Source organism: Perca flavescens, chromosome 2, assembly GCF_004354835.1.
Source record: "Perca flavescens isolate YP-PL-M2 chromosome 2, PFLA_1.0, whole genome shotgun sequence".
NCBI lineage: Eukaryota > Metazoa > Chordata > Actinopteri > Perciformes > Percidae > Perca > Perca flavescens.
In genome coordinates this window covers 37,928,707-37,956,145 of record NC_041332.1, presented here as the reverse complement: position 1 = coordinate 37,956,145, position 27,439 = coordinate 37,928,707, and the positions used below count along the sequence as shown (strand labels likewise).

General features: G+C 41.1%; 2 protein-coding genes across 3 annotated transcripts; both read right to left on the bottom strand.

Moving 5' to 3' along the window:
• Positions 1–2,596: 2,596 nt before the first annotated feature.
• On the bottom strand, positions 2,597–18,298 carry LOC114569982 (carboxypeptidase Z). 2 transcript variants are annotated; one of them, XM_028600176.1, is made up of 13 exons: positions 17,995–18,298; positions 17,479–17,508; positions 15,654–15,705; positions 14,616–14,938; positions 12,111–12,326; positions 8,605–8,801; positions 6,116–6,277; positions 5,861–6,019; positions 5,280–5,415; positions 5,033–5,172; positions 4,598–4,697; positions 3,673–3,818; positions 2,597–3,412 (listed from the first exon to the last, which is right to left on the bottom strand). In XM_028600176.1, exons 1-13 carry the CDS (start codon positions 18,275–18,277, stop codon positions 3,209–3,211), a joined length of 2,148 nt encoding a protein of 715 aa, XP_028455977.1. In that variant the 5' UTR covers positions 18,278–18,298; the 3' UTR covers positions 2,597–3,208. The 2 variants fall into 2 exon arrangements, with proteins under 2 accessions (XP_028455977.1, XP_028455969.1); XM_028600168.1 differs by having other exon boundaries at positions 8,566–8,801; positions 17,995–18,297.
• Positions 18,299–20,000: 1,702 nt separating this feature from the next.
• On the bottom strand, positions 20,001–24,204 carry LOC114573160 (G-protein coupled receptor 26). Its single transcript, XM_028605136.1, has 3 exons — positions 23,286–24,204; positions 22,754–22,867; positions 20,001–21,940 (listed from the first exon to the last, which is right to left on the bottom strand). The coding sequence occupies exons 1-3, from the start codon at positions 23,957–23,959 to the stop codon at positions 21,697–21,699; spliced, it is 1,032 nt and encodes a 343-aa protein (XP_028460937.1). The 5' UTR covers positions 23,960–24,204; the 3' UTR covers positions 20,001–21,696.
• Between the last annotated feature and the right edge of the window lie 3,235 nt (positions 24,205–27,439).

The following is a 27,439-nucleotide window of genomic DNA, read 5'->3' as shown; positions in this document are numbered from 1 at the left end:
AACGAAAACGCGTTGTGGATTAGCTAGACAGGTAGGCTAGTGCTCTATGTCTCTCTCAGCGATTATAGTTTTTCAAAATGGCAGAACCACACGGAAGCCTCCTTGGACTTGCCCGTCCAATGTAAATACAGATAAGAAATACTTCGCCAGATCATTGGCAGAGGTAATTTTACACGACATATTTATGAATGAAGACATTGATTTTAGCTTATGAAATACTTAAAACACTACACAGCGTACCTTTAAGCTCATCATCATCATAAAACCTGCTCTGAGCATACAGTATATTACCCTGTATGACCTGTCTACAGGGTCAATAACTATTTTAGCTTCCTTGTTAACGGCATTAGTTGAATAATATACAATAAACTATGCAGGCCTCCAAAGAGTGCAGGCTGAGCTGCTAATTTTGATATAGATTATGAATATGAATCTTGCTTTTAATATACTTACATTAGTTCAAGCACGTGTCAGTGTGCTTTAGAAACAGATAGCAGATGGACTGTGAGGTTAGGAGAGGTTGCACGCGATCCAATCGCCAGCAGATATTATTGATAGACTGCTGTGCATCCTCTGCTCCAGCTGTGGCAAAGCTGTAGGATGCAGGTGGTGCAGATGGATTATGCTGGATGGACCTAAATAAAGAGATGCTACAGACTAGTGCAACCATGGATTTATGTCTGTCATTATCATTACAGTATTTTTCATGGTGCACATGGCCATGCATGTCTTATGTGCATGCAGGTAGTTAGTGCTGATTGGTTGATCCAGGCAGGTTTGTAGGTTTGATTTGAAAGTATAGTTTTGATTCTGTGTGCAATGCATCATTGCTGCCTGTTAGGACTGCTTTCATGTAAATATCACAGTTTTAATTTGTTACATACAAAAAGCCACCCTGGACTCAACCAGAGCCGTTTTTGCTAAAGGAAGCAGAACCACCTCAAAAACCTTACCCTAACCTTAACCAAAACAATACACTGAAAACTTGAAAACATAATAAAAGCACTTAAATGTGTGGTGGCATTTTTATAACAATTAGACAACACTGTCAGGATTTCTGTGAGAACATGTTGCGAGGATCACTGCCATGAAATCAACCCTACCTTTTCCTCACAGCACAAACAGGTGTAGCTGGTGATAACACAATGGCTGTATTTCATTTGTCTGTGTAGTTAAACAGCCCAGGTATTCTGACTCACTGACATGGCTTTCTGGTAAACCTAAATGGAACTGAGAATCAACGTTGCCCTTATTAAAATATGGCTACTGACATAAAGTTTGACAGACTGTCGAACTAAATTGTACTTCTGTGAGAGAGTAGCCTACCGTAAATGAAGGAAAGACTTGTGTCAGTTGTATCTGTCGAGCGAAAACCTAGCATGCTGTGTTTTCTCACACAAAAACTAAATTCAGTAACTTAGCCTTCTGTTAAAAAGGTCGGGTGAAACGTGCCAGCTAGCTAGTCACATTAATTTCATTTAAACCGTTTGCCTGCTGAGCCTGTAAGCAAAACAACTCGCTTGTTAGCTTAAAAAGAAACTGGTGACAATCACATCAAACAAAGCAAATGCAACCTGTCTGTCATACTGCGAGGACGCAAGGATACAGCGTGCCACATGGGCAGTAGCCCTATGTGTAATAAAAAAAATAAAGTGTTCTTCCGCAAGATCATTTATAGTAGCAGCAGCTTGACCCTAGCCTCGTGAGACCGTCCTGATCTCGCAAGCTCCAGTTTTCCACTCGCAGATCAGTCTGGCATCTTGAGATAGAGAAAATTTGGAGCCGTTAGCCAAACGACCGGGCCAATCAGCGTTGGTTTTGAGGTGGGTTATGTGGTGATAGACAGATGGTTTATCCAATCAGCTAACCAGTATTTTCAGACAGCGGTCCGGGAACCTGAAATGGTGTCTTTTATTCCTAAATTCTCGTTACACAAACGGCAAATATCCTTTACCGACATGTTGCTTGCTTGCAGGAGCTAACGAGCTATGCTTTGCCTGCAGCAGCAGGGGAGGGCTTGTGGTTGTATTTTCATACGCTTCGTGGATCTGATTTGGACCGTCTATCACCAACATAGGTGATAGACAGATGGTTCATCCAATCAGCTAACCAGTATTTTCACCCCTTCCCAAAAGTTCTCCAACGGAAAGTTCCCAGATGGATATGCCGAGCAAATGCGAAGCAATCTGGCGGAGTCGGGTTAGCTTGACCCTGACACATAATGTTCTTTTCAGGTGGTTTCTGAGAACTACTACGACCTTTCATTTAAGACTTAAGTTCTGCACAGACTGTTAAATCAACACATTCAACCAATTCACCATGTTGGCGTGTATTAAAACAAACTCAATGCGTTTGTGAAGAAATACATGATTTCATGAATGAATGAAAAGTACCTACCATCTAATTAGACTACTCATTGACTTTAAAGAAGTTGGCACAGGCTGTCATTACGTGTTCTCTGGTGCCCCCTGGTGATCAAAGGCAACAACAGCCTCTTAAGATAGGTTAGAGCTGAGAGGTGGAAAACAAGTACTTTTAAACTCTAAAAACATATGAGGTTACTTAATAATTTTTTTAATAAAAAAATGAAAGAATATATGCCACAAATATTTAATATTTATTTGTTATGCTTGTGAAAAACAAATAAAGCAAGAATTTCTACTGTTCACAAATGGCACAGTATTGCCGCTAATCCAAGCTTAAATGTGGTGCTCAATATGATGTGCTGTCACAGGTACAGAAAAAGCTGACTGTTGCACTTATGCCGTGTGTGATGTATAAAATGTGGCTTAAATTTGTGCCCAACTCAATTTTTAAAAATGTGCACATTTTATGCAGCTGCCGTCACATGAGTAATCGTAATGTGCAATATTCAAATAAGTGCATACAATTAATTTTGACTGTGAACATCTTAAAAAGTTGATTGATGCATCCATAAATCCTGTGTTTCCCCGTGGTTTAATTTTCAGTTAAAAGAAGTTAAATGCAGCTGCAAAGCAATATTGGCCAAAACTCCGCCTACAGTCCAGAATCAAATGTGGTGCCTGGCGGAAAATAGCCTGTTTGCATCCTTCCAGGAAGCACTGAAGCCTATTTAGGTACTGCTATGTTAGTGTCACAGCTCAGTCCTGCTGTGTGAGCACCAGTGGGACCGTCCATCACCAGTCTCACAGTGGTATGTTGGGATCCTTATTGTCCTGTAGTGCGTCTAGACACTTCGCAGCAGCCAGTTTGGAGGTGAGATGCCAGACTGGGAGAAGTAGTTCCACCACCATGGTTTTTCCTCCCGCTCTATCCCTCCCTGACTTACGTCTGGCTCACCGTAGCGCTCAAACTGGTTGTATGGGTCGAATCGATCCCATGTGTCTACTGTAGGGAAGAGGTGGTCGTCGATATCGGGCTCTATGGGAACCTAGATGCAGGACAAGGGAAATAGTGAGGATGCAGCAGAGATAATGGATGACCATCCATTGAGTATTTATTGTTGTTTTGAACTTGTATTAGTGTTTGTGTTCACTGGCCCAGGGACTGCAGATGGAAATGAGTAAGAAGCTAAATCTGACACAGTATATCTCTACTAAAACTAAACCACGCATGTGTAGAAAGTAAGGTAAACAAGGATCATTTTAGAATAACATTGGTGGAACAAGATAATAAAGACAAAGATCCGACCTTCTTCAAGGCAAAGTCGACACGTCCAGCCTTGTTCATGCTGTGAGGCAGATAAACCCTCTTAGTGACCCTGGAGTAACCCTTGGCTGTGGCCGTCAGGATGTGTGTACCGGGGTTCAGCAGCCGCCAGTAGTCTCCATCTTCAGCTGGAGGGAGGGGAAGAGAACAGTTTAATACAGTTAACATGTGAGAGAGGGGGTCAAACCAATGAAAGAAGAGAGGAACTGAAAGAAGAACACAGTAAAAAAAGAGTGAGAAACAAGAGGGTAGAGTGTACATATAAATAAGTCTACAGCCATGCTAGCAGCTCTGTGAGGCGGAACTTGGGCACTTGTGCTTTGAAATGCTAAAGTTAGCATGCTAAGATGCTCACAATGACAATGCTAACATACTGATGTTTTGCAGATATGTTTTCCATGGTCACCATCTAAGCTTGTTAACATAACATTTTCTAATGAGCACTAAATAACATACAGCTGAGGCTGATTGGAATGCCATTACTCTTGCAGGTATTTAATCATAAAACAAATATTAGAAATATTCAAATTTTGATCTGCTGATGACGCTAGAGAAAAAGTTTAGAAATCACAAGTTATTAAAATTTCCCCTGAGAGGGACATGAATGTCTTATGACAATCATAGTTGTCGAGACATTTCACTCAACAGCACAAATTCACGGTGAAACATAAGGGCATCTACCATGAATATCATATACAGTATTTCATGGCGAAATCCAATATGTTGAGGTATTCCAGGTTTACGTGGTCCTAAAAGCCTGGCTAAAACTGTTTAATATCAAAGGTAAACTTATGCCTCACAGCTACACCATAACACCAACTTCCTGAAGGCTACAATATACATCAACCAAAAATAAACATCAAAGTTATACCACCCTGGAAATATGTAACCATGCAGGACTGTTTACCTGTGGTGACATCTTTTCTAATCCCCCTGACAGAGATAGTTGCACCTTTTATCCCATTTCCATCACCATCCGTAACTACTCCCTTTATCCCTCGATGGACCTGTGCAGGGACAAGAAGCACAATGGAAAGTATATTATCTCCTTGTCTGCCCAGTACTTTTGTTCTGGGTCAAGTGCTTATGTCGTATGTTTGTATAGTTCTTATGCGTATAGGCACATACTTATTAATATTGTTTTTAAACGTTCTGTCCTTTCTGGTCTTTAAAACCCACTTGCTACAAGTGTTCTGCTAGCAAATTTGACTTAACAAGAGGCTATCAGTTCACACTTTGCTTCATCCTTCCACTATCAATTTAAATAAATAAAGCACTGTAAAAAAAAAATATGCCCATTTTAACACAAACTGGTCGTCAAGCCTGTCTAACAGACACTTACAGACTCCATAAAACTGAGCAGAGCTTCCTTATTCCTCTTCCACTCTGGGTAAAGCTCGGCCTCTGAGGGGAATTTGTCACAGCCAAGCTCCACGGTGATCTCCAGACAGTTGGTGTGCAAGTAGTTGAAGTCTGACATACCTGCAAGGGAGACATGTACATTATGAGTCCCTCACAACCAATGAGACGGTTAGAAAAACTAGCGTTTACATGGTTCTCTCTGTAGTTTGAAAAGTGTTGTATCTCACCACCAGCAAAACTGTACCACAATGCCCCATTGATGATGCCCCGAGTTCGGTAAAAGGAGGCTCCACACCTTTCTGTGTCGTTGTTTGACATGGTGGCGTGGGCGTCTGCGTAGGTACGAGCCAGCTGCTTGAAGATCTGAGCATGGTGTGGGGTGAGAGAGGAAGTTATGACCAGCTGCCAGTGGTGGAAGAAGTATTCAGATCAAGTACTATTACCACACTGTAAAATACCATATTACAAGTAAAAATCCTGCATTGAAATGTTACTTAAGTAACAGTATGTAACTATCATGAGATAAATGTACTTAAAGTATTAAAAGTAAAAGTACTCAATGCAGAAAAACCCTCACATTTTAGAATCTGGAAACGATTAGTTTAGAGTACAATATTTCTCTCTGAAATGTAGTGGAGTAGAAGTAGAAAGTGTCATGAAAAGAAAAGTGTATCTCAAATGTGTAATTAAGTACAGTACTTGAGTAAATGTACTTAGTTACATTCCACCACTGCCAGCTGCACTGTTAGACCAAACTAGTTCAGCAAACATGAATCCATCAATCCCGAAAGCCATCCTTCCTCCCTACCTGTTCATCTGGAGTTGGTGATAACATCCTCTCCTCCTGCGGGTGTCTAGAGAAGTCAAAGGGATAGGAGATCACCAGATCCCCTCCATGAAGGCTTGCAGACTGAACGAAGGGCAGGGACCTCATCCACTTCATCACTGCATACGTCTCTGGTGCCACCTACAGCCCAAAGGGAGGATAGAATTTTTTTTGGAGCCAGGCTGATATACTGTATGTGCTGATGATTAATGTGATTAATAAGAACTATTCCGTTACCTTGCCAAACCAGTAGGCATCAGGGATTGCGATGTGGTCAATGCGGTAGTGCCTGCTGCGGCGGTTCCGGTAGAAAATGGAGGTGAGGTCCGGAAAATTGCGGTTGAGGTCAATATTCTGGGCGTTGGTCCGTCCATTGGTCCAACCATTCAACAAGTGACCCTGGAAGGTTAAGGTTCAAACAACTAGGCATATTACAAAGTGTCAGAGTGTGACATTATTCACGAGGATGTGTAGTCGTTAGTAGGACGGTAGGGTGATTATGTGAAGGAAATAATGAGAAACAATGATATGATTATTAGTCAGACGTACAGGAAGGAACCTGCTAGGCTATCGCTGTTAATTCTGTTGTTAACATGTAGACAAGACCATATATCCGTCATGAGAAAAAGTAGCAAATAGAGTGACAAGAGGAAACCACTTTTCCGAAATATTTGGGAAAAGATTTTTTGGGATTATAGGCAAACTGTTGCATATTATTACATATTTGCATATGTTGCCATATTCAGTACAAATATTCAATACAATTTTATTTATAGTATCAAATCATAACAAGAATTATCTAGAGGCACTTTACAGACAGAGTAGGTCTAACCACACTCTATAATTTACAAAGACCCAACAATTCCAGTAATTGCCATATATATATATATATATATATATATATATATATATATATATATATATATATATATATATGTGAGAACAGTGTGAGGTTTTATTTTACTAGTTGATAAGTATACTTGAAAAATGTATAGGACACATGCAATATACAGAATATGAATACATTCAAAGTAGCTTGTCCTACATAATACATTTGAGATGTAATCATATTTCTGTATATATGCTGCACACCTTCATTAATGCAGTCAGACAGCCTGTCAGACTAAAACCCATGCATATAAACTGCCTCTCTTGGAGTAAAGCTGTGTGTAGTACCATGAAGATATCAGGCTATGGAGTGCATTTCAGATTGGACATTACATACATGGACAATGATGATCATCACTGATCTTCATAGTAGACCTCACGACTGTTAACAGCCCCCTGTCAAATGACTGCAACACACATTTGAGCATACACATGATCAGTCTACAGCACACATGCATGCAGAGCTTGTTAGAGGCACAGTGGCACAGCCTGATACCTAAATGCACAGCGTTTTGACCAAAAGGCTGTGTCAGTAATGTTATACTTAGTATCAAAAGGCTCAAGAGATGCCAACGAAGTCCCACTTTCTCAGGCTTGTCGCACAAAGTCCACAGAAAGCTGGTCTCACAATCCGACTACATCACAACATACAGCAGAATAAAGAGAGCTGAGGGACTTCTACAAGTGCTAAACAAACAAAGTGGAGTGATGATTAGTATTGAATTCTCTGGTTAGTAGTAGGCAATAGGGTGATAGGTGGAAGGTGGAAGGCTTTAGTTCTCTGATCTCCTACATCTAATTTATCAACTGAACCAGAAAATAGTCATAACAGTAGTTAACAGCAGCCTCTCACAATCACTTTATTATTTATACACTTTTTGATTTATTATTGCTCGTCTTCTTGAGTAAATTATTATCTTAAAGTGCTCATATTATGCTTTTTGGCTTTTTCCCTTTCCTTTTATTGTGTTATACAGTATATCTTTTTCATGCACGTTATAGGTTTACAAAGTGAAAAAGTCTACCCCAAAGAAACTTACCATCTCCAACAGGAAACACTGTTCACAAACTGATCCAAACAGCTCTATTGTAGTCCAGCCTTTACTTCAGAGACAAATGTGGTCACTTTGTGACACACGTTATAATGCTCGCCTAGCTGCTAGCGTGGCATGCCCTCATACTCTGCTTCTGACTGGCTAGTGGTCCTTACCTAGCTACTGCACATGTGTGACTCCCAACAAAGATGGGACAGAAGTGAGATGCCTCACTATGTAGCTAAAACAGAGAGCTCAACACACAGGGTGAAAAGAGGAGCTGCTGCAATGTGCAGTACAACAAAAATATGGTGTTTTTTAAAAATGAAACCATGTAAACCTATTCTGATATAACCTCTAAATACAATGATGAACCTGAAAATGAGCATAATATGAGCACTTTAATACCTACCTTAATAAATTACCAATTTTCTAATGTTTACAATTAATCTTCAATATTCTTAGAGCAGAGCAAAGGCCTATCCTTCAGCATCCCATAGCAAAATGTGTTCCTTTTGTAGATATCTTAAAATTGATAGCCTTACAAAAAGCACAGCTACATTGTCATAAAGTTGCTCAACGGTGTCCCATTTCACAACCCACAAACAGCGTTGTAAAAACCCTCTGTATTAGCAATGCTCACGCTCCCTCAGCAGAGTACCTCATTCCTCCACCTCCACACCTCAAGCTGAACAGACTGAACAGACAATGAGAATGAGAGCGGATAATGGCGGTTTGTCTTTTTTTCCTGTTAACAATATTTACTTCCTGGTTGCTGAGCTCCGGGTCATTGTTATCCTCTACCTCTGAGGCGGCCAGCTCATAGCCATCTGGATTCATGGAGGCCAGAATATGGATGCGGGTGGTGTTGATGAGGGTCTGAATTCGTTGGTTCCCCAGAATGTACTCTGAACACAGGTACTGGGCCATGTATATGAGCAGCTGGCGGCCCAGCACCTCGTTGCCATGCATGTTGGCCACCAGCTTGATCTCTGGCTCCACTACGGTTAACAGACAGAAGCAAACATGGTTAAAGCTGCATTCATTGAATTGGCCACTTTGGGGTGGCAGAACAAGCTGTAAACACAATATTAAAGTATTACAATACCTTTAGAAAGTTTAAGTAAACAGTTGCCTCTTTGCACAAGTGGCAGACACGTAGCAACATTAGCATGCATTTGGAGTTGTGTTTGTGTCCATCTAATGATAAAGCCCAATATTCACCCTCCTTTTTGCTCTGTTTAGGTCCCCATCAACTCCTGAGGGAGATATCTGTCTTTTTAGCAGCTAAATCCTCCAGCACAACTGTGTCTGCAATTTGGCGGTGTATAGTATACAACATTCATTTATCAGAGCTTCTTTGTTAAAGCATAAACTGTTTGGTCTCAGTGTTGACCTGCAGAAATTATTTGAATATTGTAAGTAGACTGACTACTCGATATACTGCTGGCTAATTCACACCAGAAACAGTAGGCGATTTAAGGGGGGAGATGCCATACCCCATTGTTAGCAAAATTACAAAAAACTAAAACAAATCCATCCCCATTGTTAAAGATTATAAAGCCTACTGATTAGAATAAACCTTGTAAATGTGCAAATTAGTTGTTGAATTGAAGTTGAATTAAACACAGTGAGTGAAAGAAGATATATTGACCAGGTGAAACAATCCAGGTCACAGTTGTGAAAATACTGACATAATAACAACAAATTGTTCTTACACGAAATAAGAGACAATGATAAAAACTCAAGAACTCATAGATCAGGAAAAGTATAGATGTCATAATGTAGAGATTTGCCATGGAAGCTGTTTACATGTTTATATGTGTGAATGTGTAAATGCATGAACATGTGGATGCATGCCAATTCGTCGCTGCAGCTATTGGGAATTTGCGCTTGCTGTATTAAGAATGCATCAAATTACTAGGCCTATGTGTAATGTAAAAGGTGTCGCCAGTCGTGATGAACCGACAGAGAATGATCACCTGACTCTGCAGTTCCTTTCAGCTCTACTGAGGTTCATAGCTCATTGTTTGGTTTCACCATCACAACTTTACTGATTTGGTTCACTCTCACCGCTCTCATTAGTGTTGTTTCCAGCAATCAGCCATTTTCAGAAAATAAAAGTGCAGATAAACCCATTTCACATACACACACCAGCCTAGCACCAAAGGTAGCCACCAGCTCACAAACATATTGGAGTACTACTGTACAGTAATTCCCCATAGCAACATTATGATGTGATAATAATGTTGTGTTTACAGCTTTTTTCCACAGCTCCCTAGTGGCTAAAAATCAGTTAAGCAGGTTTAGGATGAACATAAGTCATTCTAGGTAAGCAGGGGAATGAAGAATAAATAGGTGGTTGTTGTTTTTTTTTACACAGGGAATTAGTTACACAACAGGAAGAACTGAATGGAGAGTATTAATAACAGGGTTTTTCCTGTGTCAGATTGGGTCTTTGTGGGGGTGACTACGCACTACAGTAAGCATGATTGGTCAACCCAGTCTCACGGCAGTTCGTGAAATGGTCACGTAATTTAATCTATTGATTCGTGTACACGGACACGTTTATCTCGTTTTTTTTTGTGATGGTCAGCACATTTTTTAAACTAATGTATTTCAATGGGAAGCATCTTTCGTGATCACAGCTAGATTCAACAACAACAGGACGGTTGGGTTTAGGAAAAGAAGAACGCGACGGTTGGGTTTAGGAAAACAATAACGGGACGCGGGACAACAACGGGACGGTTGGGTTTGTTAAAAGAAGAATGGGACGGGTTTAGTAAAAGAAGAAAGCTACAGGTGGGTTTAGGAAACGTGACACGCGGGACACGATCCCCAGTCTCCTGGGTGAAAGTCCTGTGTTGTTTGACCCATCTACCACCCCAACCAACCTCCCTATGAGGATTTTCGGGCTTTCATACTACTCGCTACTAAAGAATCTAGCTGTGCTCATGAAAGATGCTTCCCATTGAAATACATTAGTTTAAAAAACATGCTGAGCATCACAATACAGCCTGACTCTGGATGGTAAAACTGAGATAGCTCTCATTCAACTTTATGTTCTGCTTGTTTTACGGTTGTTTGGTAAATTGCTCCTAAACACATTCAAAGAGGATTTGAATTGCTACTTTTATTTTTAATTCTTATAATTTTGGTGCTTGTGATTTTCCTTTAGGGCTGGCTAAAACGTCTTTTTTTTCTCACTCCAAACTAGTAAAATACAGACGCTTGGGCAGTGGCTGTCAGTATCAGAAGCGACGCTAAAAGCGCCCTTCAGCACGTGTGTAGAACGCAACGGGGAGAGCAGCAGCTACACGGCACTGGAAGATGACGTAGTATGAAGATCCTCTTAGGGAGGTTGGTTGGGGCGGTGGATGGGTCAAACAACACAGGACTTGCACCCAGGAGACCGGGGTTTGTGTCCCGCGTGTCACGTTTCCTAAACCCAACTGTCCCGTTCTTCTTTTCCTAAACCCAACTGTCCTATTCTTATTTTCCTAAACCCAACTGTCCTGTTCTTCTTTTACTAAACCCAACTGTCCCGTTCTTCTTTTCCTAAACCCAACTGTCCTATTCTTATTTTCCTAAACCCAACTGTCCTGTTCTTCTTTTACTAAACCCAACTGTCCTGTTCTTCTTTTCCTAAACCCAACTGTCCTGTTCTTCTTTTCCTAAACCCAACTGTCCTGTTCTTCTTTTCCTAAACCCAACTGTCCTGTTCTTCTTTTCCTAAACCCAACTGTCCTGTTCTTATTTTCCTAAACCCAACTGTCCCGTTCTTCTTTTCCTAAACCCAACTGTCCTGTTCTTCTTTTCCTAAACCCAACTGTCGCGTTCTTCTTTTCCTAAACCAACTGTCCCATTCTTCTTTTCCTAAACCCAACTGTCCCGTTCTTCTTTTCCTAAACCCAACTGTCCCGTTCTTCTTTTCATAAACCCAACTGTCCTGTTCTTCTTTTCCTAAACCAAACTGTCCCGTTCTTCTTTTCCTAAACCCAACTGTCCTGTTCTTCTTTTACTTAACCCGACTGTCCCGTTCTTCTTTTCCTAAATCCGACTGTTTTATAAGCCCACCCACAACCTTTTCCTTAACATAACTACATCAAAAGTGACATCAATAGTCCCAACCAAGCACGTTTAGATATGACGCTAAAGGAGACTTTTACCTTCGATGACAACACCAAAGGCACCTGACCAAGCATCTGTATTTTACGCAATGCGAGTGAGAATGTGTTGTGTAATCACAAGGCTGCACATATAACACAATGTTATCACACAATCGATTGCCACTGCTCTTCCTTACTCACATAGCTCGTGCTGTCCTGGGTTGTTGCTGAACTCAATGACCAGCAGATCCCTGCCCTCTGTGCTGCGTCCGATGCTGTACACGTGAGAGATGTGGGAGCACTTGCCTGCTGTTCTCTTCAGTAAGCTGTACATGTGGGCGTTGGAGGTGTAGGTGAACTGGATGATGGTGCTGGGTTCTTCGGGAGAGAGGCTGGACATTTCTTGCTCCTGTCTGGCTGGAGGAGGTTATGGGAAAGGCAGAGAAGGGATGCTTTGGTTGTTTCACAGAGCACTAGGAATGCATTGGTCCAAACATTACAATACTACAGCGTGATCTTTACCCAGTGGTGGAATGGAACTAAGTACATTTACTCACAAACAAATTTGAGGTACTCAAATTTTCATTTCTACTTCTACTCCGCAACATTTCAGAGAGAAATATTGCACTTTTTTCTCCACTACATTAATTGGACAGCTAAAAAAATTAAGATTTCTGCACACAAAACATGCAGTTTATTACATATGATTGATATTTTACATATGTTCTATTAGTAAATTAAACTACATAACAATATATAGGCCTACAAGTCCAGCTGAAATGATAAGCTGATTAAACACCGATAATTTCCAGTCTCTAAAACGAGAGGATCTTTCTGCATTGAGTACTTTTACTTTTAATACTTAAAGTACATTTTCCTGATAATACTTACTGTTACTTAAAGTGCTCATATTATGCTCATTTTCAGGTTCATAATTGTATTTAGAGGTTATATCAGAATAGGTTTACATGGTTTAATTTTCAAAAAACACCATCTTTTTGTTGTACTGCACATTGCTGCAGATCCTCTTTTCACCCTGTGTGCTGAGCTCTCTGTTTTAGCTACAGAGTGAGGCGAATCACTTCTATTCCATCTTTGTTGGGAGTTGCACATGCTCAGTAGCTAGGTAAGGACTACTAGCCAGTCAGAAGCAGAGTATGAGATCGTGCCACGCTAGCAGCTAGGCGAGCATTATAACGTGTGATACAAAGTGACGCATGTTTGTCTCTGAAGTAAAGGCTGAACTACAATAGAGCTGTTTGGAGCTTTGGTAAGACTAGGGTTGGGTATCGTTTGGTTTTTTTTTTATTCCGGTGCTAAATCGATACTTTTAAAACGGTGCCGGTGCCTAAACGGTGCCTGAACCGGTACTTTTCAATAAAGTTAAAAAAATAAAATAAAATAAGGGTAGTAAACAACAGTCAGTGACTTGTTTATTGCTAAGGCCATGGTCAAAATTAAAGATTTAATAATAACGTAATAACTATAACAATAACAATAACTTATTTCACCAGTAAATTGCTGTTGAACCCCAGATGGGAAAAGGGTATTTTACAATTACTGTCAATGCACCACGAGGCTACCAGTTTTAAGTGAATCTGTGTTGTTTAATTCCGACAATGGCAAGTGAACGCACCGTCTGTGTTGTTAAATTCCGACCATATAAACATACTGTATATCTATGAATTGCGACAACGGCAGCTGCTGCGCTGCAGAGCAGACTGTTACATCCCGCTGTAGAAGTCCTCCACAGTGAAATACAGTCACACTTTACACTGTTTAACGTTAGCTGTCAGCATTTTAACCGTGATTAATCCAGCTATCATGCTGTCAGGTGTAGTGTAAAGTCAAGCACCGAAATGAGGCACCGAAACTTTCGTTCTTATTCGGTCTCGTTACTACCGTTTACGTCGGCACCGGTTCCCTATTGGCACCGAGTTTCGGTACCCAACCCTAGGTAAGACTTTTGGCTTTTTCACTTTGTAAACCTATAACATGCACAAAAAATATATATAACACAATAAAGGAAAGGGAAAAAAACAAAAAGCATAATATGAGCTCTTTAAAGTGCCCATATTATGATAATATATATATATATTTTCTGGGATTTGTGACGTCACAGTCCGAAATGAGCTGGCTAACCACAACCGTTAGCTCGTAGCGTTAGCATGCTAACGCTAGCATGCTACGGTTCTTAATAGCAAAGCACTGCTACAACACACACAAGTTCACCATAATCTACAAAAGAACTACTTACATGTGCGCCCTAATTTTGAAGAAGTCTCCCAGCTAATCCGGCCTTGTAACTGACCAAAGTTGGAGAAACAGGCTTTCTTTTACTGTCTCTAGAGTTAGCTAGCTGACATGATCTACATCTGAGCTACTGAGCATGTGCGAGTGCAATCAAAGATAGTAGTGAAGAAGAAGATGAAAAGAGGTCTCACTCTGTAGCTAAAACAGAAACCAGGTGAAAAGAGGATCTGCAGCAGTGAGAGAGAGCTGTGCAGTACAACAAAAATATGGTGTTTTTTTTTAAAATTAGGCCATGTAAACCTATTCTGGTACAACATTAAAAATACAGTTATGAACCTGAAAATGAGCATAATATGGGCGCTTTAAGTAACATTTCCCATGCAGTATGGTATGTGGTATTCATACTTTTACTTGAGTAAAGGATCTGAATACTTCTTCCCCCACTGCCTTTACCTTTCAGCCGCGCCAGCGGGTCAAAGCAGCCCTCACGGTCGCTGGCAAAGAAGCGGTCGCAATCTAGGAAGTAGGGCCAGGCCATTTCGATGGCTTCAAAGGCATGGGCGCAGTCCCTCCTCAGTGCATCGCATGTGCTGCGGCAGGGTTTGATCATCTTGTCATCCCGGCAGGGGGAAGCGACCACCGAGCAGCCCAGGAGACGGATCTCAGGGGAGCACTCCCCGTTGAGCAGGCCGTGGATGACGCTCAGCAGCAGGTACTCTGCCCCTGACTCGGCCTCCAGGCGACTCCGGTGGCCAAGGATGTTGGGGAATATGGTTCTGGAGTGGCAGCATTTTAACACAAGTTGTTAACCGTGATACTACAGAAGCCCATTTCCGCAGATGGGATGACCAAAAAAAAAAAAGATCCTTTAAGTCGTTATAGTATTAAACTTTCTCGAAATAATACTGACTTATTATTTTGAGATACTAAGTCATTATTTTGAGATACTAAGTCATTATTTTGAGATGCTAAGTCATTATTTTGAGATACTAAGTCATTATTTTGAGATACTAAGTCATTATTTTGAGATACTAAGTCATTCTTTCGAGATAAATAAATCATTATTTATCACGTTTCTGATTATTTTGGGATACTATTTCATTATTTTAAAAGTTGTTCATTATGCGATACTAATTCATTATTTTAATACGTTTCTCATTATTTTGAGATAAGCAAGTCATAATTTTGAGAAATATTTTCATTATTCTCCGATACTAAGTCATTTATTTGCAATGCTACGTCATTATTTTGAGATACTCAGGTATTATGTCGCGATATTAAGGAATTATTTCCCGAAAGTGTCTCATTATAATGAGTTGCATGATCTTTTGTTTTCATCACTCTGGCTGAAATGATGGCTGAAAAACAATCAGCTTATAAAGAAAATTGAAATCAAAATAACTACAGCGATGCCCTAAAATGTTTGTATGGTTACGTTTTTAGCTGGCAAAGATTGTCTCGCCTACATCAGTACCAACCACTACCACCCACCTGGAGTATTCCATATCATTACAGTAGCCCAGGTTCAGCTCTGTACAGGTGGCTGTGGAACAGAGAAAGCAGAGAGAGTTGGTAACTTACATTTTTGAAAACAAGTTGTTTACTTCATTTTTTTAGTTTAGGAGGTGATACAAATATGTTCTTTGGTTGCTAGACTCTCGCTGGAAGATCGGTATCAGTCACATCTCCAAGAGTAGTAAAGAAACACTTGGATCTATTAAAAACTGCTAGACCTGGCAGGTGTAGCACCTGGTGTTTCAAATAGAAAAGAGAGAGAGAGATTTCTGAAGCTCCATAAATCCTTCCCTGCAGGTTCAGGCTCAAGTGCTGCAGCTTCTTCTCCTCTCAGAGACCAGCTGTCTGGAGAGAAGGCCTGTTGCATCTTGCAGTGGCACTTGGTATGTCAAACAGCTTGGTTTCCCGGCCCTGAAAGTCAAGTCATTGCCTCGAAATACATCTTAGGCCACATAGTCTAATTTCTAAGTAGATAGGCCCTGATTTGTGATGCTACACATGCTCTGATCACTTTCTGTAGCCTACCTGGCATACAACATTGGATCTTTAAGAGATACCGTGGTAAAGTTGGTTTTATATTGGACATTGGCTATTCGACACATTCGAAAAATCTATTACGCGGCTTGACCTTTTGACCTATTCATGTCAAAATACTTCTGATGAACTCAGCTAACCCCCCTACACATAACACAAAGCTTCTTTTAAAAAAAAAAACATCCTTTGATTTTTAAAATATTTTGTAATATTAAAAAATGCTATAAATCTATTATGCGGCTTGACCTTTTGACCTATTCATTTCAAACCACTTCTGATGAACTCAGCTAACTCCCCTACACATAACACAAAGCTTCTTTTAAAAAAAAAAACATCCTTTGATTTTTAAAATATTATTTAATATTAAAAAATGCTCATTTTAACATCAATGTAAGCTGCATTGTTTTTTCAGTGTAAAGTCGCTGAAAGCTTCTGCTGTTTCAATCCTGTCGGCTCTCTGCAGTGGGCGGGGTGGCTGCTCAGTTACCCCTGCGACTGATGTGCGTGTGTCAAGCTGCATAATAGATTTATATCATTTTTTTATATTAAAAAGTATTTTAAAATCAAAGGATGTTTTTTTTTTTTTAAAAACAAAAGCTTTGTGCAATGTGTAGGGGAGTTAGCTGAGTTCATCAGAGGTATTTTGACATGAATAGGTCAAAAGGTCAAGCTGCATAATAGATTTATAGCATTTTATTTACATAAAAACATATTAAAAAAATTAAAGGATGGGTTTTTTGAAAAAAAGAAGCTTTGTGCAATGTGTAGGGGAGTTAGCTGAGTTCACCAAAAGTGGTTTGACATGAATAGGTCAAAAGGTCAAGCCGCAGAATAGATTTATAGCATGTTTTTTACATAAAAAAATATTTTTTTTAAATTAAAGGATGTTTTAAAAATAAAAAGAAGAAGCTTTGTGTTATGTGTCAGGGGGTTAGCGGAGTTCATCAGAAGTATTGACATGAATAGGTCAAAAGGTCAAGCCGCATAATAGATTTATAGCATTTTTTAATATTAAAAAATATTTTAAAAATCAAAGGATGTTTTTTTTTTTTAAAGAAGCTTTGTGTTATGTGTAGGGGGGTTAGCTGAGTTCATCAGAAGTATTTTGACATGAATAGGTCAAAATGGCAAGCCGCATAATAGATTTTTCGAATGTGTTGAATATCCAATGTCCGATAATAAATAATAAAACCAACTTTACCACGGTTTAACAGGTAGGATTTAATGGAAGGCCATGCATTACACAAGGTTAAAATGAACCACCTACGTTTGTCTCCAACGTTGTTGCTGCATCTTCCTGTACAGTAAGAGAGCACAAGCCACACACACAAAAAAACAACATGAACACGTTAGTGGGTCACAAATAAAACGCTAGGAGGCGACATCTTCAAAAGCAAGACTAAGCCAAAGCAGGGCCTCTGCTTTATTACTGTTTATGTGGTTTAAAAAAAAAAACAGCAGGTGACAATAACATGAAGTCATGGTCACATTTTGATTGTATGCAATACAGCTGGGGGGAGAGTGGAGAATAGACTTTGAGAAAATAATAATCGGATTAATTGATTATTTAAACAGCACCTAACTTAGAGGCATGTCAGGATACAGTGTGTTGTGCGTCCACGGGGTCTGCATCGCCAACTCGATCAGCTGTTTTTTATTGCTTCGAAGTAGATCTCAAATCGCCCATATTGCCCCGAGTTGTTTTTCCTACGCATCGCGCTTTGCTGTCGTACAGTAACGCATATTTCTATAAAGCATTTGTTATAAGTTGGAGAGACCTTACCTAAAAGCTCGTCTCCTGGATGACAAGTCTGCTGCGGGGCGCACCAACAACTTCTCGTCAAGGAAAGAAACAACACCAAAAGTCCTGAATGCATGTTGGAGTGCAGTGACGGCGGTGTGTGATGTGGCAGTGTGTGTTTGAAGCTGCAACTTCTCCCTTCTTTAGGCTGCACGATAATGACCACCCACAGCACGGAAACCTCCTTCATTTGTCTGCGCGGAGCATCCCTGGCCCGGAAAAAAAAACGTTCTCTGCTGTGTGTAACGGAGCGAGCGACGATCATATTTCACTGCACATTGCTGCGTGTGTGTGTGTGTGTGTGTGTGTGTGTGTGTGTGTGTGTGTGTGTGTGTGTGTGAACACGAGGAAGAAACGTGGCTTGTGGGGGTGGGAGTGAGAAAAGTTCATGTCTGTTTGTTTGACACAATACAGCTGCTGAGCACCAATTCAGTGCTAGAACAGATCTCTGCATCATTAGTCTGTGTGAACAGTCTGTTATTAAACCATTATAGGAACGTATAAGTACAATGCGTAGGCTGGTTTCCAACATAGGGGTCAGGACCCCTCAGAGGGTCCCAAGATAAATAGGAGGGGTCACCATATTATTACAGGAATAAGACTACACATCTGTTGTCTTGTGACTTTTGTCTATTCGGTTGCTTTTTTTTTTTATTATTTCTTGTGAAATACTGGATACTTTCACCTCTTTAGGCATCTAACCAATAAAGGGAGGAATCTCTGTCTGTTAGTCTTTAGGGCGACAAAAACGTTCAAGTAAAGTTAACCCTAAAGCCCTAATGCGTGCAAACTACTGTAGTAATTAAACAAAAACAAGGAGGCTCGGTAATCTGAACCAGCATGCACTTTTATTAACTCCCATATTAGCCAGCCAGCGCATAAGGCTACAGCTTCACTTCTTCCGTTTCTACTCTTCACAATAAAAGTCCAATTTAAATTCACGAGCCAACTCAATGAAATAGCTTAAAGGAACACGCCGACTTATTGGGAATTTAGCTTATTCACCGTAACCCCTAGAGTAAGACAAGTCCATACATATCCTTCTCATCTCCGTGCGTGCTGTAACGCTGTCTGACGGCTCCAGCATTAGCTTAGCCTAGCACAGATCCTGCAGGTAACTGGTTCCAACTAGCCTACTGCTCCCAATTGTGACAAAAATGACAAAATAACGCCAACATGTTCCTATTTACATGTTGTGATTTGTATAGTCACAGCGTGTACAAAAAACAACGTAACATGAGACACAACCATCTTCTAACAGTAAACAAACCAGGAACTATATTCTCAGACAGGCTTGCTGCGAGCATATCACTCCGCCCAAATACTATATTCTTCCGCCTGAGAATATAGTTCCCGGTTTGTTTACTGTTAGAAGATGGTTGTGTCTCATGTTACATTGTTTTTTGTACACACTGTGACTCTATAAATCACAACATGTAAATAGGAACATGTTGGCGTAGGATTACTGGAACCATTCACCTGCATGTTCTGTGCTGGCTTGATGCCGCTGGAGCCGTCAGACAGCATTACAGCACGCACGGAGATGAGAAGGGTATGTATCGACTTGTCTAACTCTGGGGGTTACGGTGAATAAGCTAAATTCCCAATAAGTCGGCGTGTTCCTTTAAACTATTCTTCAGTTTTTGCCAACACTAGATGTCAAACAAAAGCCAGACACTTTATCGTATTGAGTTTCTATGAGCTGTACATTCACCACTTCTAAGGAGAAGGCAGAAGATAACGTTGTCTCCGAGTCTGACCGGTCAAAACCTCTCTTCCCCTGAGCGTCTGACTTCGTCTCACTCAGAACCCCCCTCGGTCTGGTTCTGCAGCTGGATGTTTAACAGATATGTGCACAGACATTTGGAGGGGCCATTGCTCTAATCTGGAAAAAAGGCAGCATAAATAATATTACACCATACTAATTCCCAATGCTATACATGGCACAGACACAATTTACTGTGCATTTATTATTAAATGAAAACGTATTTAGATTAAATGTATGTTTTAATGAGTTATTACCCTACTCCAACTTAAAGAAAATGCTTCTGATAAAATAGGCCAACTTTACATTAAATGAATGATGTAGGATGGTTGCTTGACATCATCAAATGCAAAGTTGCAGATCTTTTAGCGGCTTCTTTGAGCTCTTTCACTCTCTTCTTCAGTCGTCTTTGTCATGAAGGCAACTTTAGTAATGACTGGCATATTATCGTAATAATGCAGCCACCACAGCAAAGAAATATGAAAAAAAAAAAAAGGAAAGAAAAGTTTTTTTAGGCTCTTTCACCAGAGGGGCAGCTAAGCCACTCAGGGAAAACGTGCAGTTGCCCGGCAACAATAGCTTTAATACCGAGAACGACCTGTACCCCAACCATAATATCTCCAGAAGTAGCAGTTCGCTGACTGACAACAACAACAAAAAACGACTCTCAGTAGACTGAGTGGTCACAGACTGTTCCACTATTTGAGACAGCCCTACTAATAACATTACCGGTGGTTTAAGTCAAAGCAAGCGACTGATATTTAGCAATGAATAGCCTTCCTCCACTAAGTGTGGTTGACCGAAGGTAGCCACCGCTTGGTGGGTTTTTCAGGGCGGATTTAGAATAGTGATATATTCAATATTTTTCATATCTAAACTAATAAATCTATATTCGTTTGGGGCCCTTTTACCTCGCTCCCCAGGCAGTTGCCTGTCTTGCCTAATGGTACAGTCTGCTCTTGGTGTTTTTTTTCCCCATGAAACAGAGTGTATTGCACCAGTGTTTCTGACCATGAGTGACTTGGGTATGTGACCAACTATTTCAGGTGTATTGCTCAGGACTCAAGGAAGCGCAGCGTCGAGTGGGAAGTTGTTTAGATGAGTTCTCCAGAAAGCTGCACGCAGCAATAGCACAGCAGTCGGCCTGTTCCACACAGGCATGTTCTACAAGGGCACTGCACTACTAGTCCTTCAGATGACTCACCCACTGTCTGAATTACTCACAGCTCATGTGATTAAGAATCACAAGGCAAAAATGTTGGGAGCAACTGCTACATGTACGACATAACAATAATTTAAATTACTTACAGTATCACAATTTGACCAGAATCTATTGTTTTTTCACTTTTATGCACAGTGGACTATAGTGTGTCTGTGGCAGCGGAGTTAAGAGATATAACATCTCCACACATTTGTGCACTCGACATGTTAGAAATATCACTAATTAACACTTATAAACTTTGATATTAGCTTCAAAACAGTAATCAGAATGAACATACTTCCAGTTCTTTCACTGAAACATGAAGACCACTTTCGAACAAATCCAGGTTTCTTCAAACCACACATTGTACATTGATGAAAGTATCAAACATAATAAATGAAATGATATAATGACGTAGGTTTCATGTGGTGTGTTTTTGGCAATGCCTCAGCAGGCAAACTGACAAGCACTGTGGAAACAGCAGTCTGTGGAGGCTGAGGAAGCCTTTGGCGCACATCAGCATGCGTCTCACTGAGCACACATTTGTTTCGTGTCCGTAACACTGTGGTCCACCTCTGTGTCAAAGTGTCCTTGAGCAAGGCACTGACTCCGTTCCGGTTCCATCTGCAGGGCTGCTGCTTCTTCAGAAACCCTGACCTCTGACCTTCCTGCGGGAAGGATGCAGATGTTGGATCATTTAAATGTTTGCACCTCGAGCTCAGGTGATTCTGGCAATGCAGTTGTCGTCTGTGGTGTCCAGCGTGCTGCTGGCACTGTGGATAGACAGCGCATAGGGATTCTGTCTCAGGACCCGACTGATGATACTAACTAGGACCTTCCTGTACTGCTGCCGCAGCAGACAGTACACAAACGGGTCGCTGGATGTCTTGGCGTAGGACAGACATTTGGCTGTCATGCCCCAGTACCGGGGGATGTGCACAGAGGGCAACAACTCCACCAACCTGCAGGAAGAGGAAGAAGAAGAAGTCAATTCTCTTGGCTTTTATGTACTGAATATATAAGTCTATTTCTATCACACACTTGAAAGAAATTGACAAAAACAACACTTTATTAGCTCTTATCTCTTATCTTTCATAATTATGAAATACTAAATCCGAATCATGTGATTGTATTTTATTATTAGGACTTATTTTCTTGCTAAATGGGCTTCCATAGTATACTATGTCTGTGTATTAGAAATCTGTATTAGCTGCTCTATAATACATGTTGAATGAATCCTACACATTTTAGCTGGTTCCTTTGTACAAACTGAAATTGTGTGACGTGCCATGCATCTTAGCTACTCTGTCCTTCCAGTAGCCAACAGATGCATGGATATGAACAATTGCACATTATAATGTAATCCATTGTAATATCCCTGCAATAAATGTTACCTGAGTAAAGCTTATCGTGTTGAAATGATGTGTTGGAGAGGTGTTTACTTGAGGCTGTAGTATAGCGCTTCATTATATATTTCTATTACAAAATATTAGAAAACATTACACTCAATGCAGATTCAACAAAACGAATGTTAGAAAGACATTTCAGACATCTTGCATTAATATTACTGGCGTGTTCAGGATATAGTGTAGTCTCTGTGCATCAGATATAAACCCATCATTGTATCGCGAGACACGTCAGACACACAGGAAATGTTACACAGTTTGATTTTCTCTCCGGCCATTACTGTAAAAGCATCTGAAGACAGACGAGTCATGTGGAAAGTTAACCAGCTGGCATAAAGCCTGTGATAAACAGTGACAGCAGGCGGTTACCTTGTAATAACATAGGGGGAAAAGCAGAGGATGAAGGTGCCGATGAAGATGCTAATCTTTTTAGCGGCGCGCTGCCTCCTCTTCTTCTGCTCAGCTAGACACCTCTCCTTCACACTGACGCACAGACACACAGAGAGAGATGAATTCATGTCTGACATAACAGCTAATATATTAACGATTTATATCATTAGTATTACAAAGCAAGTTATTTTTAAGCCAAGAATGTTCTTGGAAACAAGTCAAACTGCACTAACAAAGGAACATCTCAGACTTTTGACATTTATCTGATATGGAAAGAGGATTAGGGCCACATATGTAAAAATGTATTTGAGTTCAAAGTTTAAAGTCAAAATTGTGATGGGGGGGAAAAAAGTCAAAATTCTGACTTTATAAGTTTAAAGTTCTGACTTTAACGCTACTTTAAACTCAGAACTCCAATACATTTTTTTCACATTGGCCCTAAAATCCTCTTCTCTAAATCTAAAGGACTCAACAGCCTCAAAGTTGTATCTCCAGTAGGCGCACACGTTACCTGGGGTGAATGTCAACCAACAGAATCAGAGTGTGCACTGTAATGACGTCTATCATCTTGCAGTGGGACCTGGCCACCCTCAGGACCTTCAGGTAGGCGAAGCACAGCACCAGGAGGCAGAGCGCGAAGCTGCCGCAGTGGAACAGCGCCGTGAAGCTCGCATAGGCGGCCAGCTGCGACCTCTTCCCCCCGTCCAGGTGGACGGTGCACGAGGCGTACGTGTGGCTGTAGCCTCCCCAGGCCATGAGCAGCTGGGTCAGAGAGAAGGAGAGCGAGTGCAGCCAGGAGTACGCCACGATCAGACACGCGTCCCTGTAGCGCATCTTGCTGGAGTACCTGAGGGGAAACACCACGGCGACCCACCTGTCCATGCTCAGCGCGGCCATGCTCAGCATCGCGTTGGCGGTGAGAAAAGTCTCGGCGAAACTCACAGCTTGGCAGAACAAGTCCCCGAGGGGCTTTGCCCCTTTGGCCACTCCGAGAAAAGTGGCGGGCATGTTGATGACAGTGAGGAGGATGTTGGAGAAGGAGAGGTTTAGGATGAAGATGCCTGGCACGTGGGATCTTAGCTCGGCGCTCTGGGTGAAACACAGCAGCACCGACATGTTCGTCAGCAACGAGACAACAGCTATGACCACGATGGACAGTTCCAGTAGGAACTCCGGTATGCTCATCTCTCGAGGCTCGGCGTTAGCAGCAGTCGTGCGGAGGATGCCGTGGGGAGTCTGCCGTGCATTGCTCTCTGCTCGTGCCTCCCCACCAGCTGTGACGGATGGTCGCTTTACCACATGCCACAGAAGCGCACGCGGAGAGAGCTGTCCAGTACTGAAATGACGACTCCAGGTTTACCACGTGCGCCGTGTTTACTCTCGAACATGCGCACTATCCGGCGCCTCCTCTCTCGCAGGCAATGCGGTGCGCCCCGCACGTGCAGTCGGGAGCTGGCATGTGACGCTTGAACAATATTCATGCACGCAGGAGTTAATGTCAGAGATGGGGATGTCATGGTGTGTGTGTGTGTGTGTGTGTGTGTGTGTGTGTGTGTGTGTGTGTGTGTGTGTGTGTGTGTGTGTGTGTGTCTCTGGAGGCTTCATCACTCTTCATTTGAACGTCGCCTTGGCACTGATTGGTTTTGATTTGCCTGTAAGAAGCCATTTGCCACAGCGCAAGATCCATGAAAATATCAGCCACTGTGTGGCATAATCTACATTACAAATGCAGTTTGAGGAGAGGAAAGATCAAGGGAAGTATGAGAGGAAGGATGGAAGTCGAGGCTGAAAAGAAAATGAAATGGATTAAGGGGGAGGAAAGTCATGTGCAGGATAGAAAAATGGATGGACTTGCCTTTCCAGAATGTGTTACAGGCAGCTGATTCTAGTTCAGGTGTTCAGTTATTTCTATAGGCTACACCTTCTAAGTATACAACAGAACTCTGCTCATGTGGTTTAATAATGATAAATAATACTACAAAAAGCATTTAGGTACATGGAGTGCTAGCGAAAAAACTAACGCTAGCATAAGGCATGGCTAACTTCAAACTTCATTCATTTCTAAAACAATGCTAGAACTTTTTTGACAGCATGGTACACATTAACGATGGTATTACTATATTTGTCCGATGTAATTTGTTACCATAAGTCGAAGAGAGAAATTGACATTTCCCTCAGACAATAATGAGTAGTCACTTGTTCTCCACTTAGCTCTTTTCAGCTCCCATACTTTTCACCTTTTTTGGTTCACGGGGGAACTTGTGAAATTGCACTATGTCAATGGGAATCAGATGAATGTTGGTATCCAACATGGAGTCCACGAAACATGTGACTACCTCGGAACCAATTGCATAACGGGATAGATCAGAACATTCCATTCCCTAGTTGGCCAAACTCTCTATGTAAATGGTACGAGCCAAGACGGCACTGCCCAGTGGAGCCATGTGTTCTTTACATTCAGAGTACACATATAATACACAAGAGATATTGACTGACTAGTTAGTGGTAGTCACGCGCACATCGCCTGGTCTGATTTAGCACTTTAAGATGGTTCCTTAATCTCAGTCATGAAAGAATTAATTCATTTAATATTAAAGACAAAAAGCTAAATAATTGTCATCTTAACATGTTTTATATTTAACTGACAAGAAAGTGCATACGTCTAAAGAAAATACAAATAACAATGTGTACTGTATTTCACTTTATTTCTGCGATTTGTTTTTATTTAGGCATTTTAAATCCTCCATACTTTCACCTCTGCAAGCATGAGTGAGCTTGTGTGGAGAGTGCGTGGGCAGCTATTACCTCAATATATACTGTAGATATCATATATGCTTGTCTGTAGGCATGAGGGTGGGCTACATACATTTTCTTCCCACCAGCTCCCCAGATGTTGTTTATTTGTCTTGTCACCAAAGGCTCCATTTATATTCAATCATTAACAGGTTCTTTGAAGATCACATATACAGTATATGCAGTAATATGCCCAATTCGCTGCCCCTTCTTTTGTCATCCTGCCATCTCCTCGGGCGGGTTCATCTTGCCGTGAAGGAAAACCCTTTTATTGCAAAGAAGGAAGAAGAAAGAGAGAAAGAAAAAGGAGGGAGAAAAAGAGGAAGAGAGGGAATGAGAAACCCCTCAGCTAGAAAGAGCCCTCTTAGTGGTCACGTGTATAGTGTTTCCAGGGTTGGAGAAGCTGTTATGCAAGCAACGGAATGCTGATGGCAGAAGCACTTAAGCCATTGCCCCTATGTGACTCTGTGCATATACTGTGAGTGTGTGCGCAATTACACAACATCACAATTCCCACGGTGGGCAACACAATATGGAGCACCCTCATAACTCTTAACTTTGCCTCTATTCCTTTCCCTGTAAATAATTGATACTCTCTGTCTGTCCATCCATCACTCCAATCTAACTGCTGCACGCAAGTCAGCCTCCGTCCTCCTGATGCTTGGTTCCCTGCAGGTGAATTTTGTGAAGAAGGTGTCTATTTTTCACCAAAATTCACTTTTTGAAAGATAATTTTTTTTGGCATTTTTAAGCCTTTATTTGATAGAATACCTTAGACATGAAAGGGGAGAGAGAGGAGGAATGGCATGCAGCAAAGGGCCACGGGTCGGAACCGAACCGAATTTGAATTCATCCTCAACAGTCTTCACCCCTGGGCGTGAAGCTCTTTACTCCTACTAACGACTGTAGTGACTGAGAGAAGAGAATCCCTCCTTTTTGGCAGCACTTACCCTGATCTATCTGATCTATTCAATTCAATTTGATGCTCAAAAAACCTGAGAGCACGGCATTTTGTTGAGGTGATGGTAGCATGCCCCTGTCTAGCGATGACGGCGATAACGACGATGGTGATGAGAGAAGAATACGAGATATGAGATGAGAAGATAATGTGAGAGGGAAAATGAGGAGAAACAAATGTCATGTGTGAGTTGTTTCCGGAGAGTGGGAGTGGGAGTGTAAAAATAGGTCTTAGCCCTCTGAGCTACAGAGCAAAAGCTCTGCACAGAAACACTAACTCAAACAGACACTCACATGTCCAGACACACACATACACTCACTTTCATCCAGGCTCTCTGTCAGTCTGCCTCCCTCCCCCTCCCTGCCTCTCTTTCCCGCTTTATCTCAACAACCCTACACGTTACTACCACGGTGACTACTTTAAGGGGAGACACCCCAGGTGAATAGGAAACAAAAATTAACTTATAGATATCACCATGAAACTACCCCAGTTGATTACTTACATTAAGACAAATATATTTTGTATTACAAGTTTTCTGTATTTTTACGTTTAAATATGGAAATGATGCATTATCTTGCAAGATATGCGCTAATTCGCATACATTTCCAGAAGAGAAATCTGAACATTGTAAAAAGCCAGGTTCAAAATCCTTCTTTTAATTTTGTTGACATACTGTATTAGGGTCAAAGGTTTTTACAGAGGGGATTTTGGATATCTCCTTTTATCACTGCATAAATTAGAATACGGTGTCAACAGCGATAAAAAAAATCCATATTCGTTTGTAGATAGAAAATGTTACATATATCAGGCTATTAATGATATCTGAACAAACCCCTCTGTTAAAACCTTCAGAATATAGATAGGAGATAGGAGTGAAAATGGAAAGTTTGGTGTATGTAAGTGCTACTGAAGTG

What these genes read in the sequence shown, in the direction of transcription:
- LOC114573160 (XM_028605136.1), bottom strand. Translation starts at nt 23,959, where the DNA reads ATGAGCATACCGGAGTTCCTACTGGAACTGTCCATCGTGGTCATAGCT. An exon ending in TTGGTTGACATTCACCCCAG is followed by an intron (nt 22,868 to 23,285) that starts GTAACGTGTGCG and finishes TCTGTGCGTCAG; the next exon opens with TGTGAAGGAGAGGTGTCTAG. An exon ending in TCCCCCTATGTTATTACAAG is followed by an intron (nt 21,941 to 22,753) that starts GTAACCGCCTGC and finishes CTCTTCCTGCAG; the next exon opens with GTTGGTGGAGTTGTTGCCCT.
- LOC114569982 (XM_028600168.1), bottom strand. Translation starts at nt 18,277, where the DNA reads ATGATCGTCGCTCGCTCCGTTACACACAGCAGAGAACGTTTTTTTTTC. An exon ending in GTGGTACAGTTTTGCTGGTG is followed by an intron (nt 5,173 to 5,279) that starts GTGAGATACAAC and finishes TCTCCCTTGCAG; the next exon opens with GTATGTCAGACTTCAACTAC. An exon ending in TAGAAAAGATGTCACCACAG is followed by an intron (nt 3,819 to 4,597) that starts GTAAACAGTCCT and finishes CCCTCCCTCCAG; the next exon opens with CTGAAGATGGAGACTACTGG.